The sequence below is a fragment of the Crinia signifera genome, chromosome 19, assembly GCF_055691185.1.
Source record: "Crinia signifera chromosome 19, ASM5569118v1, whole genome shotgun sequence".
Taxonomy (NCBI): Eukaryota; Metazoa; Chordata; class Amphibia; order Anura; family Myobatrachidae; genus Crinia; species Crinia signifera.
In genome coordinates, this window is record NC_139226.1 from 34760203 (window position 1) to 34782726 (window position 22524).

The following is a 22524-nucleotide window of genomic DNA, read 5'->3' on the forward strand; positions in this document are numbered from 1 at the left end:
CTTCCCCTCTCCCCATCCCACCACATTGCGGGAACTATTTATTCTAAGTCTCATTAACCTGCAAGTGAAATTAATTTATGGTGTACATTACCAGTACAAATCACACAGCAACAGCAGGCTAACCACTAGAGGAAGTGAGACTTACCTCACATATTATATTCGCGGTAAAGGCTGCCGGCTTGGCGACTAACACATCAACGACAAAATGTACAGAATATATTTATGAAAGATGTACAGACAAATGTGGTGATTAGTTAGCTGCCGGTGAAAATAGAACACATCTTTATTAAATAAGTTCATCTTCTTCCCACACTGAGCATACAATTGATGTTAGACATTGTGGAAGATACTTGATTTTTGAAAAACTATATATCATCTTTCTTGGGAACATGATAGTAAGGCCACTGTAAGCCTACATATCCTCTTGTTTAGAAAAGATAACCTATACCTACTGGCATAACACTCTGCAAGGATATTGTAACCACTTAGATACATTGTATGGTCAGAACTGCAACTGTCAAAATTTACTTGTTACAGGAGGCTCTCAACCTGACATACTTAAGTAGACGCAGGAACTATAACTGCTAGGGAAGCCAATCCCGGGGCATTTTTTCAATCCCGGGATTCGGGATTGAAAAATGCTCAATCCCGGGATTCCCGGGATCCCGGGATTGGCTTTCCTAATTAAAAGACTGCCCCACAAACTTACATTTGATGGTTGCCGGGTTGCCGGTTGTGGGGGGACGGGTCGTCCATGCCGCTGGCGTGCTGGCTGTGGGCGCTTGGGCTGGGCGAGTGGACGCGCTGGGTGGGTGCTTGGGCTGGGCGGGTGGGTGCTTGGGCTGGGCGGGTGGGTGGGCGCGCTGTCCGGCACAGCATTACAATGCCGGGCGCGTCCTCTGCCTGCGCAGCGTGACCCCTGATCTCACGCTGAGAGGTCACGCTGTACACAGTGCTGCCGGGAGAAGTCGGGCAGCGTCTGAGCGATGCTCAGACGCTGCCCGGCATTAGACTGCGCGCATGCGCAGTCTAATCCCGAAATCCCGGGATTGGAAACTCCAATCCCGGGATTGAAATCCCGGCGTTTTGGGGGCCAAATCCCGGGATCCCGCCGATCCCGATCCCGGGATTGGCCACCCTAATAACTGCCTATCAAGGTGCAAAAATGTGTACCCACTTTTTTGTTGACAGTTTGTGTTGACAGTTTGTGAGACCCGGTGTTGACAAACTACCTACCTGTCACATAACCACACTGGGGACAGCAAACACACCATAAGGCTCAAAATCTGCCAAGTGGGACGCTTGCAGTACCAGTAGGTAACCTGACAGCAATAGACCCGTGACAGACCATCTAGAGACAGGCCGAACAGGCCTGATTCTCATAAACCGGGTTAAAATATACCCTTGCTAAATACTGAACAAGGAGACTTGGTGCCCACAGGGCACAAATAAACGAGTGTGACTCAATATATGTTTATATGTTTGTGTGTGAACGCCTAAAAACGTTTTGTCTAGTATTTATTTTATGGAGAACAAAATAAAAGCTAATTCTTAAACTTTACCACACCCTGGAATGGAACAATCCACCCCACTCCCCTATGTGTAACTAGTACCCTCATCAGCAAATCCCAACTAATGACACTGTCCCCACATCAAGGCTCTCATTGAAGAGCGCTGAAACACAGTCTATAGCAATCCTTAAGCTTGTGTCGCAACACCTAACGCTCAACACATTGCTGATATAACAAACATCCCGACAGATGTTTAAATAGATTACAGTATGTAATCATAGTCCAAGAGTGCCCCTAAAAAAGAGAGAGTCTTTCCTTCTTCTGTTCCTACTTACGTTTTACTCTCTAGGGTGCACCTCCACGCCACTGATCCTGTGAGACTCTGTATAACAGGCCTCCTACACCCTCTTTGTATTGTGGATTGTTAGAATCAATTGTCAAATTTACACTGACTATCGCAAACCTGTGCACTGATCCATCTCCCCTTCCCTTTTTCCTTTAACAAATAAGGTGTATAGGGGCCCAGATGAAAAATGAATTACAGGTAAGTGCACTTTACCGATTGGTGGTTAATTGTCCATGTGACAAGCTCCACTCTCCATACCACAAAGGTACTCACTTATTTGTGCGGCGAGGTTTGCTGCCGCTGGAGATAGTTCTTAGGCTTCCGCATTCAGGTACCAAATTCCTATCACTGAAGGTGGCCTGTAGAGATGTTATGCCACTGGAGGGGTTCGGAGAGCGGTGTCCGCCAAAGAGTGGTAGCAGCGGAAGGAGATGGGGGGGGGGGGGGGGGGACGACACCACGTTCTCTCGCTATGGTGACCAGTGGAGTAGTACGTCACCAAAGAGATCCAGGGAGCGGAATCCACCGTTTGTTGAAATGGGGAAGGTAATTCCAGGTAAGCCTACCAAAACAATGGCATCCACAGACAACAAGTGTCCACAATAGGTGATCCTGGACGTGAAGAAGGCGCTGACGCATTTCGCTGCCACTGCAGGAGGTGTTCCCTCCTTCCGGGATGCCTCTTTGTGCGCAAATCCGGGGCAGCCCTCAAAATGGGTTCTGCACATGCTCAGTACCATGGACGATACTGTGCATGCACCTGACCCGGGAACCAGATCAGGGGCGGGATGTTCTAACATCCGCAGCCCAGCTCTTGCTGCCCTTCGTTGCCCATCGCCGCCCATCGCCTACATAATTATCGCATATGCTCTAACTCTTGTGTTAAGAGCTGTCCATTGCGGTGAGAGTCAGCGAGTCCCGGCGGCTCCCCCCTCTATCCCTTACCCAGCGGTGGTGCTGCTGCAGCGGGGGGGGGGGGGGGGGCTGGCTCTCCTCCTCCCTGCACCCAGAAGAGGATCACAGTGCAGGGAGGAGGAGGTCACAGGTCTGGGCAGCACAGCTCCGTAGTGCACATGGTTTTGTCCATTTGAGAAGAAATTTGCCTTTGCAAGTCAACCAGAATAAGGGCCAGTGTGTAGGTCATGTAAGTCTGAGGTTGTGGGGGAGGTTTTATTAAGAAGACAGGTGTCATTTTATAGCAAAACATAGACCTTTGATACGTCTCCCCATAAAAATCTCCATAAATCTACCAGTGACATTTACAGTATATGTCTTTCACCTGCATTCTCCCTCCTCTCACTACAGATTCCAGATGCTCATAAATACCTCAATTATCTTGTCATATTTACAGTGCTGTGACTTCACACACTGCATCACTGCGTGAATTCCCCGGCCCCACCCCCTCCCCTCACCGCTCTCTTGCAGCTGTGATAAAAAGAGAGAGGAGAGCAATACTTATATCACAAATAACTCATAGAAAACAACTGATATGACTTGGTATCAGTGGTTATATGATTAATGCAAATAATACATATAACAGACTTCCTGCATAAAGATTCTTTTATATAATGAATATTTTACTCATACTGGCATAATGTAGAAAAACAGCAGGGAGACTCTCAAAGAATGGGTGGAGCTCCCGGACCTCACGGCTGGATGCAACCCTCCCCTGACCTTCAATTGTCGTTCAGGGGCGGTCCGATAATACGATTTGCACTAAACCGTGTCATCTTGGCTCCGCCCTTTCCTCTTAATGCTAGTATTCTTGGCATTGAGTAGTGGCAGCAGGGCCATGATGACTTGGTTGCACAGACACGCGCCCCAAATAACAACACGCCCCACACAGGGCTGGAAGTGTCCTGCAGGGGGGGGGGGAGGGGGGTAAAGAGTTGGGAGTCTAGTCAGTGAAACAGAGGGGCTGAGGGCATGGCAAGCAGCTTGCACAGCATTGGCCATGCCACCATAGTGATGAAAAACGGTGTGGCTTGTGACTGTGGCATGCCCACCAAAGTGTCTCCCAATGAATAGCGTTGGTAGATATGCAATAGCACTGTAACCTACAATGCAGCGATTCTCTACTTTTTTTTATCTCGTTGCACACCAAACAACATTTAAAATTGACAAGGAACACCATAAGTCCCCCACAGGGAAAAACACATTGGCCCCCACACGAAACCAAACAAAGCCATTGGTTCCCATGTGGACAAAAAAAAAATCACACTGGTCCCCACAGGTAAGAAAAAATAAAATACATTGGCCCTCACATGAAAACAAGAGACCAGTAAATAACAGTTGAACTGGAGGTGGTGGCTGTAAACTAGTGTGGACATCTGTAGCTCTGGTGGCACACTCGAGTACAGCTCAAGGTATACTGTAGTTAGCACGGCACAGTGGTTTAAATACGCTGCTATAGAGTATAGGGTATACGGGTTTACAGCTTCCACAGTATGACATTTTCCTCTTGCACAAATAGTGGTGCAGGGACATACATAAAATGTCACGAAGTAATTTACGCGTGTAGTTAATTTTAGCACAATGTCAGTAGAGTAGGGATCGGAGGTTTCAGAAAACAATCAGAATATATTGTTTGATCAAAGTACTCAGTGCCTGCGGGACCTCAATGTCGAAATCAGTCCAAAAGAGATTGTTCCACTGTAATTAATCACTTTGTAAACAAAAACAAAGAAAAATCAGAAAATAGATTTTCTGACAAATCAAAAACTACCCAGGGTTACAATGGGAAACGGTCATCTGTCAAGGCCCCCATACATTAGGCCGAGTCGGACCAAATTCTCCTGTGAGCCGCCCGGCAGCTCCCCGGGAGGCTCACATACAATTTGGCACTTGATGAGCCAGTTTTTACATGTGATAAATCGCTTGCGATTTATCACATGTAAAACAAATGGGGAGCTGCAGGGCGGTGAGGAGCAGTGGGGCGGGCGGCGGCAGTAGTGGGGGTGGGCGGCGGCAGTAGTGGGCGCGGGCGGCGGCTCTCAAATGAGTTCCCGGCGGGTGCCGGGTGCAGCGAGTGATGCTGACCTGGCCGGGCATGCTGTGATCACAAATAGCAGCGCTGCCGCTACGGGACGGGACGCACAGTGGCGGCTATTAGAGTTTCAAAATACCTGTTAAATGACCGGCCGTTCTGTGATTGGCTGAGAGAGCTCTCAGCCAATCACAGAACGGCCTGTCATTTGTGTCTGCCCGCCAGTGTGTCTGCCCGCCGTGCTCCCCCGGTGTCTGCATGCATTTGCCTGTCAGGTGGGCAGGCATATGCATAGCATACAGGGAGGTCGGATGATCTTATGTGCTGACCGTCCGACCTCCCTGATCCGGTCCGATGCGCACGTGACCGCGCATCGGATCGGATCATATATCACACACCTGCGATTTTGGGGCGATTTCATCCGGTTATTGGCCCAAAGTGCCGAAATCGGATGAAATCGTCCCAAAATCGCATAGTGTATGGAGGCCTTCAGATCAGACTTAGGTCGACAGTCATTAGGTCGACCCCGGAAGGTCCACTGGCCCCAAGGTCGACAGGGTTAAATGTCGACATGGGTCAAGGTTGACATGACTTATGGTCCACATGTGCCAAGGTCGACATGGGTTTAGGTAGACAGTCATTAGGTCGACATGAGTTTTTCACTGTTTTTTGAGCCGACATGTGCCGACAGGCGGTATTTCATGCCCTACCATCCACTAGGGCGTGGTGGGAGAATAAAATAGTGCCCGAAGCATGGCGAGCGAAGCGAGCGATGCGAGGGGCTGCGATTCAACGCCAACTGTGTCCATGTCGACTGGTTCGACATTCGGGTAGAAAAACAGTGAAAAACTCATGTCGACCTAATGACTGTCGACCTAAACCCATGTCGACCTTGGCCCATGTCAACATAAACCCGTGTCGACCTTGGCCCATGTCGACCTTAAGTCATGTCGACCTTGATCCATGTTGACCTTTAACCCTGTCGACCTTGGGGCCAGTCGACCTTCCGGGGTCGACCTAATGACTGTAGACCTAAGTCTGTTCTGACAGATCTACCGCTTCCGTTACAATGTACGAAACGTCTATTTATACCCAATGTTAACAAAAAGTGAGTTTGTAAAAGAGCTTTGAGGTAGGGATGGCCATCGTTGCCTTTGCCATCGATGATTTCCATCGATGGCAAAAGTGCAACTGTCCATCGATAGTCTATAACCATTCTATGGATGACCATCGATGTTTTTGCATATCGATGGTCATCCATTTTCTCTGATTGAGTGGCCTGTGGGCCAATCAAAATGCGGGGGCGGGGCTTCACGGGTGTCGGGGGCGGAGTTATGCTCCGTGTCCCAACACTGTAGGGAAAAAGCAAAAACTAAACTATTCGTTCAAGCTTTACATCGATGGTGAGAAACCATTTGGTTCTCCCCCATCGATAGCAAAACTATTCGACATCGGCCATAAACCATCGATGATTTTAATCGTCGATGGTCGATGGCCATCCCTACTTTGAGGTCAGACAAAATAAATAGTAAAAAATATTAATAACAATAAGTTATTTACATAGCACTGCTCAATAGGATTCAATGTGTTCTATATTTTTCTTATTAGAAACTCCTGGGGTATTAATGAATCGCTGCAGCAAACAGATGAGGGTGGTGGTGGTGGGGGGTAATAATTAGCCCGCACCAAACTACTGAAGGAGACTAGTGGGTGCCAGGGGCCGCTACCACCCCTCTCTCCGAGGTACCTATACTTAAGCCCCCTTTTTAGGCAATGCCAGCAGTTCATTACTGGGTCATTACAAGGCCAATATGCAGGCACTTGTCTTACATGAGACTATACCTCCCAACTGTCCCATTTTTCACGGGACCGTCCCATTTTCTTTGGACGGTCCTGTCAGGGCCGTCAGTGTCCCTTGGTGGAGGGGGGCAGTTGGTAGACCCCCCCAGGCCTGAAGAGAATAGACAGCATCTATTCAGTGACACAGAGGTGTGGCCCTGATTTGCATTTGCATATTCCCCGCCCCTTTTTGGACAGGCACGCGGCTCCACCGCGCCAGCGTCCCTCTTCTACAACTGTAGAAATTGGGAGGTATGATGAGACTACTACTAGTGGGAGAAACAATGAAATGGGTACATTTACTAAGATGGGAGTTCTATTGAAGATGGGATCAGTTTATAATTCTTATTTATTTTTGCACTTTCTACAAGATAATAGAAAAGGTCTATATTTACTGGATAACCCACGTACAATATACTATAATCCCCTATTTTATTTCTGACAGGAGTTCCTCCAAGAAGGGATGGTCATCGACCATTGATGATTCAAAATCATCGATGGTTTATGGTCGATATAGAATAGTTTTGCTATCGATGATGATGCACCAGATGGTTTCCCTCCTTCCATGTCAAGCATAAACTTGCATAGCTCTGCCTCCAACATCATGATGCCCCGCCCCCATGTTTTGATTGGTTCACAGGTCAATCAAATAAATTGGATGACCATCAACAGGTAAAAGCATTGATGGTCATCCTTTGCATAGTACAGTATGCCAGTCTCGATGGCCAGTTGCATTATTGCCATTGATGGCAATGATGGCCATCCCTACCTCCAAGTGTTGGTTACTCCTCTGACGTATGTAAAAATAATCCTAACCTTTAATCTGCCATTCTCTAGAATTCTTTCGGGTGCAGGTTTTCTGTCCCTTTTCTGTAGTAAACAAAGCTTTGAAATATGCAGCCGGTGCAGAAAGGCAGCAAATTTCAGGTTAGGGAGGGGATGACCCCAAGGTAGACAGGTGGGAGGATCAGGTGCAGTCACACCAACGGAGGAGACAGAAAGGAACAGGGTAGAGATCCAAAGAAAATTTGGAGGAATAACGAAAATGAGCAGGTGGCTGTCTCTCCTGTTCTCCTGTGTGTTGCTGCCTACAGGTGAGGGGCTTTTACCTAGAACTGGGGTGGTATTTGCAGGTGGGGTAGATGTCAATGTTTCTTTAATGCAAAATGAGATCAAACTGAATCAGATTGTTTAGAGAAATTGATTCCTAAAGCTGAAGGGTTTCTGTTTAGCGACAGTACATGTAATACCCCTTTTACACCGCCGCAAAACCCCGGGTCTTCGGCAGGTCAGACCTGGGTCAGCGGTGGTGTAAATGGGAACATTTACACAGGACGTGTCCATTTACACAGGACTTCTACACAGGTCCTGACCTGGGTAGAACACAGCTAGGACCTGGGTAGAGGGCGGTGTGAATGGGTACGCCAGGTCATCCGACCCGGCTCCCATTTACATCAATGGGGGACATACAACCTGCGTACCGCAGTGTCCGCAGGGGGGGGGGGGGGGGGGAGGGCTGGCAGAGACAGCCTGTGCTGCTGTCTGCTATACTCTGCAGACAGCAGCGGAGGAGGTGAATGGATGCCTGTGTGCGACATCCGTTCACCTCCTGGACAAGGCTGGGGGTTGCACGGGGGCTGGGGGTAGCCCAGCAGATTACCTTAGTGCTGGGCTTGCCCCCAGTGCAGCGGCGGCGCTTGGAGATGATGTCATCTCCAAGCGGCGGCTCAGGAGCCGCCTGCGCCGGGAGGGGGTGGGGTGGGGGCACCGTTGTAAAAGGGACCAAACGCCGGGTCGCACCCGGCTTGAAGCTGGGTCCAAAAACCCGGGTGCGACACGGCGTTTTGGTACAAAAGAGGAATTACTGTGTGTGTGTCATACATGTACTGTAACTAGGCTTCATCCCTCTGCTTTGAGCCACTGTGCAACTTGTCTCTGTTACGTTGTAATCCATCATTGTAACACTTCATAAACATTAATCACTTATTCAATAAAGGATCTAGAGCCAGATTTAGGGCCGCATTTATCAAGTAATATTTGCGGCTAAATCCCCCTAATGTACCCCCCCCCCCCTGCAGCGCTGCCGGCCGCATCCCCCATAGGTTTCTATGGGGGATGCGAAGCTGCCTGATGTATCAACATCGGGCAGCCCGGCTTCGCACCCCTGGGCTATCGCCATTCTGATATGGCGATAGCCCATTGTAGCCTATGGCTACACATCGCACTGCCCGAGCAGCAGTGCAGTCAGCGGGGTCGCGGGGGGGTCAGCTCGTAACCGTGCATGCTTCCAGATTCGCGCATCGCAGGAACGGACTCCTTTCGGAGCCCTGTCCCTGTGCCCTGGCAGGTCATACATTCAGGTGATATGATCGCATTTTACAATGCGATCCTGGGCGGTAATATTCTGCCCAGATCGCATTGTAAATGCGATCAATGATAAATGGGGCCCTTACTCAGTCTGAAAATGATAAAATGGAGAGTGACAAACAGCCACAGGCTGTGTGCGGGATTCTGTAACATCCGCGGCCGCACATCGCCGGCTACCGCAGACATAATTATCGCATATGCTCTCACATTTGCGATAATTATGGCAAAGGACAGCTCTTGCATTAAGAGGTGTCCTTTGCAATCTGGCCGGCGATGTGTCGAAGGTCCCGGAGGCTCCCCCTCCCTCCCTTACGCGGCTGGATGATGCTGCTGCGGGGTAAGCTCTCCTCCTCCCTGCACCCGGAAGAGGATTTACAGTGCAGGGAAGAGGAGGTCACTGGTCATCGCTGTGCTGCCCGGACACAGGCGAGGGGGGTCGGCGGGGTCCGTGCGGGGCGGCGGGGGTCTGTTCGGGGTGGCGGTGGGTCTTCTACGACGGGGAGTAGTGATTCCCACAATGCGGTAAAAACCCGATAACAGGGTTTTTACGGTGTTTTTTTGTTTAGAGAATCATGCCCTGTGTTGATAAATGATAGGTACAAGCTGATTGGTTGGTGGTTTATCACTCTCTATTTTATCACTTTTCAAGGCTTAGTACATCTCACCACTAGTCTACTACAGTACAGTAATGTTCGGCCGGGTGGTGGGCGCCATTAAGCAGCTCGCTAAGCAGCAAACAACCACTGATTGTAGACCTGGAACGATGGACTGTGCAGGCGCGAGGCCATTTTGATTGTTAGCCATTCGAAAGTTGATGGACAGGAAGCCGACGTTTGGGGGCGGTAACCTGCCATTTACTGGGAGTGTCTGAGAATGGGCTCTATTTTATATGCTTGTCACTTGAGAATGGGTTATGTATTATACATGCTGGTCACCTGCGAATCAGCTTTGTATTATAGACAATGGTCACCTGGGAATGGCATGTGTATTATACATGCTGGTCGCTGGGGAATGGGCTCTGTATTATACATGCTGGTCACTGGGGAATGGGCTCTGTATTATACATGCTGGTCACTGGGGAATGGGCTCTATCTTCAAACACGCTGGTCACTGGGGAATGGGCCCTGTATTATACATGCTGATCACTGGGGAATGGGATTTGTCTTATACATGCTGGTCACTGGGGAATAAGCTCTGTCTTACGCTGGTCACGTGGGAATGGGCTCTATGTTATACATTCTGGTCGCTGGGGAATGGGCTCTGTGTTATATACACTGGTCACTGGGTTATGGGTTCTGACTTATATAAGCTGGTCACAGGGGAATGGGTTCTGTATAATATATGCTGGTCACTGGGGAATGGGCTCTGTCTTATATATGCTGGTCACTGGGCTCTGTCTTATATACGCTGGTCACTGGGGAATGGGTTCTGTCTTATATACACTGGTCACTGGGTTATGGGTTCTGTCTTATATAAGCTGGTCATTGGGGAATGGGTTCTGTATTATATACGCTGGTCACTGGGGAATGGGTTCTGTATTAAGCACTCCCCAGGTAACCTGCTGGCCTTGCCCGCAAAGACCTGACATCATGGTTGGAGGTGGCTGCCAGCAGAGGTGTAGAGCTCCCGGGCACTTTGGGCATCTGTACAGACTGACAGGTGCATGTGTGGAGCAACCTTCACAGTTCATCTTCTAGATAACAATGTAAACCTTCTCTTCCTGTAATATTATTTATAACCCAAGTCTTTCTTAGGTCTGGCACTAAAATGTAACCAGTGCTCCGGATTCCCATATTACTGCCCAGAATCTACCCAGCTGTGCGCCCTCAACCAGACCACCTGTATGACGCAGGCATTCACTCTTGTAGGTAAGCTGTGTTACGACTCTCGTTCAACCACTGCAGCGCTCAACAGCACCGTCTCTACTATAATTCACCTTCTCCGGCGGGGCGGGCACTTTGGGACGCAGCTTACTGACTCAACCCAAATCTGGCCCAAAACAGCTCATTGTCATTGGCTGCAGGCTGGCATCGCAGGGACAGGGCTTTCACACAAGCTGTGTCTCCGCATGTGAAAATTTATACATCCCTGCAATGTCATCTATTATCGCATTGTGGATTGGGACACTGGATGGGCCTTATTGTAGTTCACTCTTTCTGACAAAATCCTTCTTCGATGGACAAAACCATGAGCACTGCAGGTGGGGCAGATGTTACTTGTGCAGAGAGAATTAGATTTGGGTGGGGTTTTACTTCAAAGTGATCAAAGATCTATATTGCAGTGTAAAAATAAAGCAGCCAGTATTTACCCTGCACAGAAACAAAATAATTCACCCAAATCTAGTTCTCTGCACATGTTACATCTGCCCCCCCCTGCAGTGCACATGGTTTTGTCCATCTAAGAAGGATTTTGTCAGAAAGAGTGAACTAGAACCCCTAATATTATCTCAGCACCTCCGCATCTAAGGCGGTGGATGGTGATAAATCGACCCCTACTTCTCTGGTCCAGGTATTCATAGCACCTGCAGATTGACGTGTCCATTCTGTGTATGCTGTGCGGAACAAGTAAGCAGCACAATCTATGGGTGAGAAGGTTTAATTACAATGTAAAAAGATGTTATACAGTTAGGAAAATAGGTGCTAAAAAAGTACTATAACAGAATTGCAGTGCGATGCTTCGAAGCAGCACTTACCGTCCCCCTAATGTCCAACCCTAAATGTAAACCTAACCCCAGTGCGTACCTTTTGAGTTCCGTCAAGATTCTCAAGATCGTTCTGCTGATGTTGGCATTGTGACTGTCAGGATCCTGACCACATTCCAACACATGGGGGAAATTTACTAAGACAACCAATCAGAATCTACTTCTTATTTATTTAGCCCTGGGGTAGCCAACCCTAGTCCTCGAGAGCTACCAACAGTGCATGTTTTGCAGGTCTCCTCACAGAATCACAAGTGAGCTAATTAGCTCCATCTGTGGATCTTTTATAATATGTCAGTGATTAATGAGTGCAGCTGTGCAGCAGCTAGGTTGTCTGGAAAATGTGAACTGTTGGTAGCTCTCGAGGGCTAGGGTTGGCTGCCCCTTTTAGAAGATAATAGATAGCATCTGATTGGTTGCCCATAGCAACATCCCATCTGAAATAGAACTCGCATCTTAGTAAATCTCCCCCAATTTATCCTCATCATCTAAAGTTACTGAGCGCAGTATCGCCGGGGATTTGCTATTGGTCATTGGGTCAACCAAAGTAAGGTCGACATACATTTGGTTAACCATTGTAGGTCGACACAGGGAAAATGCCGACATGTCAGCAGGGTCAAAAGGTTTACACAAACATTAGGTCGATATTGGGAAGGTCGACATGGGTTTTTCACTTTTTTCCCTGAATGTCGACACAGTCAACACTTGCATCTATCTATCTATCTATCTATCTATCTATCTATCTATCTATCTATCTATCTATCAGTGTGCATATCTATCTATCTATCTATCTATCTATCTATCTATCTATCTATCTATCTATCTATCGACAGTGAAGCAAATAATACCTTGCTGGGTTGAGCCATTGCAGTCCTATAGCAGGGCCGAAACTAGGGGGGACCAAATGACTGCCTTGCCCCTGGCGCCGGAGGCTGAGCGAACCCTGCGCTCACATACCTCTGTTGTGCAGCGGGATCTGGGGACGGGCAGCGGGGGTTCCGGTCTGGGCAGCGGGGGGACTGGCAGTGGGGGTCCGGGGGACAGGCAGCGCTGGGGCGGCTTTCACTTGTAGCAAGCTACGCTATTGCTTGCTTCCAGCTGACGCTACGCCGTCCCCCGGACCCCTGCTGCCCGGCCCCGACAGCATCCCCCCATGCAGCGCCCGGTGCACCCCCCAGCCCCCCCCCCCCCAAGTTACGGCACTGCCTGTAGTTATTGTACTGTAAGTATATACCTAATGTTGACAGGCTCAAAAGGTTGATACAAGCATTAGATCGATATTGAGAAGATCGACAGTGAAAAGGTCGACATAAGGTTTTAACTTTTTTTGTCCCGAATGTCGACGCAGTCGACACTTGCTGCGCTAGATTGCTACACTCCAGCTGTCCCATGTGTCTGGCTTCATGTAACTGAATGATGTTTCCCTCACAGTGAATGGCACTATCAGGGAATGGATGTATAAGGGCTGTTCCCAGGGGCTCGTGTGCAATCAGACCGTCTATGTGGACGAGGGCTACAAGAAAACCTACATAAGCTCTCAGTGCTGCAACTCTGACCTCTGCAACACCAACACGTACTACGGTAAGAGCTAAGGGGCACATGTATTAGGGGCCTGATTCTGGTTCAATCGGCCCACAGTGGGGACCAATGGTGCGGCTCTGCGCATGCGTATCGCCGAATATACGTAGGACCGCTGTGCGAACACCTTCAGGCGACTATAACAGCCGCCGAGGCGTTCGTAAGGGAGGGATGGGGCATGCAGGGAAATGGCCTGGGGACGTGGAGGGGTGGGCGGCTGAGGTCACATGACATCAGCCCCTGCCCTGGGGACATGGAGGGGTGGCTGCCTGACGTCACATGACATCAGCTCCTCCCCTGGGGATGCGGAGGGGTGGCCACCTGATGTCACATGACATCAGCTCCTCCCCTGGGGACATGGAGGGGTGGCCGTCTGACGTCACATGACATCAGCTCCTCCCCTGGGGTAGTGGAGGGGTGGCCGCCTGACGTCACATGACATCAGCTCCTCCCCTGGGGTAGTGGAGGGGTGGCCGCCTGACGTCACATGACATCAGCTCCTCCCCTGGGGTAGTGGAGGGGTGGCCGCCTGACGTCACATGACATCAGCTCCTCCCCTGGGGACGCGGAGGGGTGGGCGGCTGACATCACATGACATCAGCTCCTCCCCTAGGGATGTGGAGGGGTGGGCGGCTGACGTCACATGACATCAGCGTCTGCGCCATTTTCGGCGGACACCCACGGAAATAAAAATCAGTTCAGAAATCAGTCAATGGTCGGTGACACCCCGGCTTATTGGTATCTGGACTGAGCATAGACTGACTCATGATAGACAGTCATATGGTCGACCACTAATGGTCGACAGTCAAAAGGTCGACAGGGTCAAAAGGTAGACAGTCAAAAGGTCGACAGGGGTTAAATGTTGACACACAATAGGTCGACAGGGTCTAAAGGTCGACGTGGTCAAAAAGTTGACATGGAAAAGGTCGACATGAAAAAGGTATGGTGGGAGAATAAAATAAATCGAGCCCGAAGTGAGGGGACACGGTATACATAGACATTGTCTATGTCGACCTATGTCAACATAGACACCCTAAAAACATTTAAAGCTCACGTCAACCTTTTTCCATGTCGATCTTTGTCTGTCGACCTTTTGACCATGTCAACCCTTTTCATGTCGACCTTTTACCGTCGACCTTTAGGCCCTGTTGACCTTTTGACCCTGTTGACCTTGTGACTGTGGACCATTAATGGTCGACCATGTGACTGTCTATCATGAGTCATAGTTGCCTACCCTCCTGCATTCTGCAGGAGACTCCCTGAAATAGCAGCAATCTCCCTCTCTCCCTCATTAGTCTAGCAATCTCCCTCATTTCACCTAACCCACATTACACTGTTACATTTTTTTGGGGAAAAAGTAATGAGATATAGATCAATTTACATTGAATCATCAGCACCATTTCCCAGCACTTTACCAAGTATAGTATATCTCTTACTAACTACATTGGGGCTCATCTACATTTGGATATATATGTCATTTTAAAAGAAAACTTTCAGATGTAGCAGTACACAGGGCCGGTGCAAGCCTCCACCCCGTCCCAGGCAAATCCTCTGCCTGCCGCCCAATGCACCCCCCCCGCAGGCGATACTGTACCTGGCGCCTGCACCCCGGGGGGGGGGGGGTAGGGGGGTGGTGGTGCGGGCAATACTGCTGCCGCAGCCCCCGCGTCCGGGGGGGGAAAGCAGCGTTGACTCACATCCGGGATGGGGGGTGGGGGAAGAGGGAAGCCCTCTGTCTTACCTGCTCCCCGCTCCCAGCTTTCTATGGTACCTCTCCTCGGCGGCTCATTACCGCCCTCCAGTGGCCAGTGCCCTAGGCAAATGCCTAGTCCTGCCTAGTGGTGGCGCCGGCCCTGGCAGTACACCCCCACGCTTCTAGGTGTCACATTCATAATCTCCTTGCACAATCTCTCCATATATGGAACTAGACACGCCTTTTGGGTGGAGCATGACACGCCCCCTCAATGGGGCGCTGTGCAAAATTCTACTACCAGCTATAATCTCCCTGAAACCAGTTTTCAAAAGTAGGCAAGTATGTCATGAGTCAATCTATGTTTTATAACATAACCGGCCTATCGGGGCTAACGGAATAGCCTTATGGTGATACAATTACCCCCAATAATTGATCGGAGGGAATTGAATATTGGCCGCAGAGTAGCTTATTTGCTAAGCTTTGGGGGCCCATTTATCAAAAAATATTTGCGGCTAAACCCCGAAAATGGGTTAGCCGCAAACACTTAGTATCCCCCGAATGTATCAAAGGGGGACCGCAGTAGGAATCTCTGATCCCTGCTGCGATCCCCCCTGCACCACTGCCGGCCGCATCCCCCATAGGTTTCTAAGGGGGATGCGAAGCTGTCCGATGTATCAACATCGGGCAGCCTGGCTTTACATCCCAGGGCTACCGCCATTCTGGGAATATTCCTCACAGATTGCATTGTAAATGCAATCATGATAAATGGGCCCCTTGGAGAGAGATAAAGTGGAAGGAGATAAAGTGAGTGATTAAGACCTGTTCCCCTGAACGCAAATTCGCAGCGGCCAGTGTACAGCTGCACATCCGTTCCCACCTGAGTGAATATGTCCACATTCCGTCAGAAGCTGCTCAACATTGAATGATTTTTACACTGGGCGCCAGTCATCGCAGCCGCCACGTAGCGCAGGACTTACTCGATGGCTGCGATGAATACAGGCACATCCGGGCCCAGCTGATACCGACGTCACATATCCTCCCCTGACAGACTTTCACAGCCTTACAATCAAGTCTGAATCACGCCCAAAGTACCAGCCAACCAGCTCCTAACCCATTTTTCAAACATAGGGTCAGATGTACTAAGCTTGAAAAGTGATTAAATGGAGAGAGATAAAAAGCCAGCCAATCAGCTCCTACCACAGATTGTGTTTGAAAAATGTCAGGTAGGAGCTGATTGGCTGGCTGTTTATCAGTCTCCATTTGATCACTTTTGAAGCTTAGTGCATCTGGCCCATTGCCTGTAACATGACAGTTAGGAGCTGAGCTTGTATTTATTTCTCTCAGCTTAGTACATCACCCTCTTAGCGTGTTAACGGGTCCAGTATACTATGTTGCGTCCACCCCCTGCCTGCCCATCCTGGAAGAACGCAGCGGCGAGTGTGCAAAGGCGTTCACTTTGGGAGTTTGCACATATTTGCGCATGTGCAAGAGCCAACAATAAGCCGGGGCATCGAATTCAGTTTCCACCGAGCGCCACTGAAACGCCCCTAAATACTGTGTTAACAATTGTGGCCTTGTGGCACAATATTGATATGAACCAGTAATAATTACATTGCGATTATTTGACATGTAAATGAATAACAAACACACCACTGAGTTTGTGCCTCGTATAAATTCAGGTCCATTCCTATGGATAAAATGCTAAGAAATCAGAGTCCCAGGGAATATAACAATACAATTTGCCACATCTGGTTTCCTCCACAGCTAAAGTCCCTGTCGCTGGTCTCACTTGCCAGGCGTGTATGGGGAACAATGTTTCCTGTGCCAGCTCCAACCTAACTACACTGAAGTGTGCAGGCGTGCAGGACCGATGTATGACCTCCACCACCTTGTATGTTAATGGTAAGACACAAGGCAGAGCCTAGACCAGCAAACACACATGTATGTATGTACCATATACACATACTGACACCACCACCACCTTGTCTCCTGTTCCTGCAGCCTCCAGTTCAAATTCGGTGATTAAAGGCTGCGGGACAGGTAACCTTTGTGACCGACGGCTGGAATATAACACCGGCAATGGAAGAGTGTACACTGAGGTGTCATGCTGTGGAAGAAACAACTGCAACCAGGGTGTAAAGACAGGTAATGCCAACATCTCACCTAAACTCATGCTGTGTTCATACTGGTGGAGGTGTGGTCCATAGCAACCAATTAGAGTCTAGATATAATGTTATTGTTTGTAATAGATAAATAGTAACAAGAATTTCATTTGATGTTTCTTTGTTTACTGGCAGGCAGCTACTTTATTGTCCTATTTCAAAGGATTGATATATCTCCCCCTATTTGGTTATGATAAGCACGCATGTCAGCTAATCATCGCAAGTCAGAGCTGGACTGGTCATCTGACACTTCTGGCAAATGGCAAAAGGGCCGGCGGACGGATGGGCCATTCCGGAGGGTCAAACAGTGGTGTTGGCCAAGTAGCACAACCTTTTTCGGTTGTCTGCTCAGACACCCACCATGGAACCTCCCCCCTTACACACCCGTGGCCACTATTTGACCAGGCCCTCTTTGACTTGTGTCACACCCCAGTGAGCCATCGCCAAGCCTTGACAGTGCAACATAATTAGAACACTAGTTAGCGCACAGATAAATGTTTGTGAGACTACAGCTATCAATCCACTAACTACAGTGATTGATATCAGTGTCTCATTCCTCAATGTTGTAGATGTACAGTATGCTGTACTGTACGTGAATAGCCGGAAGTTACATTTTGGATACACTCTTTGTCATGCAGGAAGTGTTTTGTTATACAGGAAGTGCCTCTGCAGCCATTTATAGGGATGGCCATCGTTGCCATTGCCATCGATGATTGCCATCGATGGCAATTCTGCAACTGGCCATCGATAGTGCTAAACTATGCAATGGCTGACCATCGATATTTTTACATATCGATGGTCATCCATTGTGGGCCAATCAAAACACGGGGGCAGGGCTTCGCGCGTGTCAGGGGGCGGAGCTATGCTCAGTGTCCCGGCACTTTGAGAAAAAAAAAAAGCAAAACATCGTTTTGCTGTTCCATCGATGGAGAGAAACCATCTGGTTCTCCCCCATCGATGGCAAAAGTATTAGACATCGGCCATGAACCATTGATGATTTCAAATCGTCGATGGCCATCCCTAGCCATTTATTCAGCATACAAAAGAAGACTAGAGATTTGTGACAATAGTCACCCAAAAGCGCCAGTAACAAATGCACTACAATGTAATAATAATCAAATGTATCTAAATGTATAGCAGCACAGTCATTAATGATCGGGCACTGCTGCAGCCCCTAATTCGAGGGTGTGTACCTCTAAAGGGCCCCTTACACTTGTGAGATTTTGTGAGATTTCATCCAATTTGAGTCAATTTATCTGACAAGATCTTATGTGCTGTCTGACAAAATCTTATGTGCCTGATGTGTAGGACACAATCCACAATCCTGTGCCATTCGGTATAACCAAGAGATTGGAAGAGATTGAACCTCCTGCACATAGGATAAATCTCGAGTCAATCAGGTTCAATTTGTTGAGACAATAAGTTGACAAGTGTAAAGGTGCCCATACACGTTACAATTATTGTATACAATATTGTATACAATATCGCATCTCATCGCATATCGGTTTTGCGATGAGATCAGATGAGATGAGATCTAGTACAAAAAGTATGTGCAGAACATACTTTTTGTACTAGATCTCATCTCATCGCAAAACCGATATGCGATGAGATGCGATATTGTATACAATATTGTATACAATAATTGTAACGTGTATGGGCACCTTTAGGGGGCCTTAAGAGACAAAAATGGGAGATTGTTGCAGTCTCGGTGGCAAATAACCACAGAGTCTGCTAAGAGGCGCAGCTGTGCTCAATCATACAAATACCAATTAAACTATATAGATGATTACAATGGCTGAGACTATGAGGCTAGAAATGGCTCTTTTATCCTTTTGGCATAAATATGCCGATTTATTGAGGTGTATAGCACCAGTCCCGCTCTTGGTTGATGTTCCTTGGCATTATTTTGTAATCCTGTATGGAATAATGTTCGCCAGGTTTGCAGTTTCCCTGCCTTTACCAGAGTTGCGCTCCGGACAATCACAATGGAGATGTGGGAGGTACTCCTGCACCAATAGGAATCCAGCAAGCCACACTTGGGTACTTGTAGCAGCTTCCGGGTGTGCGCTCCAAGCCTCGTTTTGAGCTACACACATTTATAGTCTTTCGCGGCCATCTTTATAATGCGTTCCATGCCTCGGTTTCACATCCGAATCATTTATACTTCAGCCGGCGGCCATTTTTAGCCAACATTCCATACCTTTAATGCAGGAAGTCTTTGTGTATTCCAAGCCTCGTTTTAAGTAGCGTCTATTGCCCAATCGGCAAGAGTCCTGCAAGTCATGCTTTTCAGGGGAAACATATGCCATCCAAGCCTCGTTTTGCATAACATCCTTTGCCCAATCAATGTAAGCCCTAAGAGCCAAGCCTCTATTTTTATATATAGCCATATTTATAAGATGTTCAATATCTACCATCTCTTTCTTCATGCTATTCTAGCTCAAGCCACAATTTTAACCATAAACAATAAACATAACAACAAATATAAATAATGATAACCAGAAATTGATTAATACTGCCAATGTTAATATCATTATAGCAAAAGGACCGCAGTCCTACATGTAAAAATAAAAATAAATATAATAAAAATGAATAATAAAAACTAAGAAACAAAATCTTAGCTTATAATAATACTAATAAAAATTATAAAAATTATATTAATATTGGTATTACCATCATAATGAATAATTAATAATGAATAATTAATAAATCCTTAACAGGAAAATGAATGAATATATAAATAAATTATATAAACATTATGGATATACAGAATCTAGAATGGGAACACTCGAAGAACAAATTTGAAGGCTACCCCAACTAACCACCAGAGTAGAATCTCAGATGTTATTGAGTTCTATACTATCGTTGAGGCCTAGTGGATTCAAAGTCCGCAGGCAGAAAATCCAGTAGGCCTCTCTTTTACACAGGCGAACATATCTATCCCCTCCTCTGGGTGTATTTTGAATATGCTCGATCCCCACCATCCTGATACCTCTCATCTCTCCTCGTTGGCATCCTACCATGTGTCTATATAGACTATTATTATGACTGAATTTAAGGATATTACGCTTATGTTCCATGAACCGCACATGCACATTCCTAATTGTGCGGCCTACATACTGGAGGCCGCACCCACACGTCAGGAGATAGATCACGTATTTTGTTTTACAGTTGATAAAACCTTTTACCGGGAATGTTTCCCCTGTGACATATGAGGTGAAGTTAGTAGTCTTCCTATCGATAGTCACACATGATGCACAAATTTTGGTTCCACCCCCTACCCCCCACAAACATGATAACCCTCAGGTCTCACTGGCAGCCATGTACTAATCGCACTAGTTTTACCCCTCTCCTTAAAAAAACTGGGCGCTAGTCTATCTTTCAGATTTCGAGATTTTCTAAATACTGTTGTATTTTCAAAATTAATCTCTTTATTCAGAATTTCATCTGATTTTAATAGGCACAAATTCCTCTTTACTATTTTCTTTATTTCCATAGCTTTGCTATTAAATTGTGTTACAAAGACTGCACTCTTCTCTTGCCTCTTTTTTCTCAGGGAGTTGGAACCTGAGCTGACTATATTTTCTACTGGGTTCGAACATGCCTGTTTCTTGAATAATGAATCCCTCTCTATTTTCCTTACCACTGATAATGACTCATCGAGGATTCTCCTGGGGTATCCCTGTTCCATAAAGGCCTCATATAGTACCAGGCTTTGTTTTTCAAAAGCAGCATTAGTTGAACAATTCCTCCTAATTCTTAGGAACTGGCTCTTGGGAATGTTGTTTTTCCATTTATTGTAATGATTACTATGATAATTCAAATAGCGGTTTTGATCGACACTCTTGACATATGTTTCTGTCACAATTTTGCCCTCCTCAACTTTCAGGGCGATATCCAAAAAATGAATACCACCTTTGTGAAAACTACTTGTGAATTTCAAACCAAATTTATTATCATTTAAACTATGAGTGAATTTAATAACAGAATCGTGATCCCCATCCCAAACAAAAAATTAATCGTCTATATACCTGTCATAAAGGACCAAGCTCGCCTCGAGATCGCGCCCCCAAATGTGCTCCTCCTCAAACCTCCCTCCCACACTGAGGCCACGCCCCAAAATTTTACCGGGGCCCAGCATTCCTCTCGGCTGCCCTGTGTGCTCCTCCTCAAAGTTGCCCATGAAGAGGTTAGCGAAACTCGGGGCGAACCTGGTCCCCATAGCCGTGCCATGTGACTGTAAATAATAACCGGAATCAAAAATAAAATAATTGTGAGTTAGAATAAACTTAATAGACTGTGTAATAAATGTCACCAGGTCGCCCGACATTTCAGGGTCTTTAGATAGATAATATTCCACTGCAGCTATACCCAGCTCGTGGTTAATATTGGAATACAAAGCTTCCACATCGCTAGTAATGAAAAAATAGGTATCTTTCCAATCAATTGTCCCGATTTTTTGCAAGAAACTAGTGGTATCCTTAATATATGACCTTAATTCTCGGACATATTTTTGCAAATAACTGTCAACAAAATATGAGAGATTGTTTGTCATTGACCCTATTCCTGCGATTATCGGGCGACCTGGTGGACATATAAGTGTTTTATGTATTTTTGGAAGAAAATAATACGTAGCAGTGACTGGATAAGGAACAAAAAGAAAACCGTGCGTGTCTTTGGATATCGCCCCTCCAGCGAGTCCGTCATCTAACAATTGACTGAATTCTCTCAAAAAACTCTGGGTTGGATCCCCAGATAATTTTTCATAGTAATTTACATCCGTAAGTTGTCTGTATGCCTCCTTCAAATAATCAGAGGTGTTCATAATTACAACACCCCCCCCCCCCCCCTTGTCTGCCTGTTTTATTGTTAAATCTGCATCATTACACAGGGTTTTCAATGCGATCCTTTCTTTTTTCGTTAAGTTGTCTCTAAGGGGGTCTTTTTCTGCTTTATTGCATAAGGTTCTAAACTGTTCCATAGTGACCTTGTAAAAACTTTCGACAAATGGGCCCCTGAACTGTAGTGGGTAAAATTCAGATCTTTTTTTTGAAAATCTTTTTATTTGTCATATTTTCTTTTACATCAAATATAGGGATATTTTCTACTTCAGAAACCTGTTCTGTTGCTAAGGATTCCAATATCTCAACAATCCTTTTATCCTCTGAATCCAGAGCAACAGGATCTAATTTCTTAGAACCTACATTCTTTTGGTGGTCCTTGATAGCAAAATACCTTTTTTGGCTCAGACTTCTGACAAATCTGTTCAAATCTATAAAAAGTTCAAACAAATTGGGTTTATTGGCAGGGGAGAAATTCAGTCCCCTCTCCAATAAACTAACTT

General features: G+C 47.0%; 1 protein-coding gene across 1 annotated transcript in view; it reads left to right on the forward strand.

The window, feature by feature from the left end:
- Positions 1-22524, forward strand: part of LOC146041513 (uncharacterized) — a 70681-nt gene that overhangs the window by 44755 nt on the left and 3402 nt on the right. Inside the window, exons 3-6 of the mRNA XM_083161477.1 lie at positions 10804-10917; positions 13179-13328; positions 16783-16920; positions 17020-17163. Of these exons, the coding sequence (XP_083017603.1) occupies positions 10804-10917; positions 13179-13328; positions 16783-16920; positions 17020-17163 (546 nt within the window). The remainder of the gene's footprint in view (positions 1-10803; positions 10918-13178; positions 13329-16782; positions 16921-17019; positions 17164-22524) is intronic.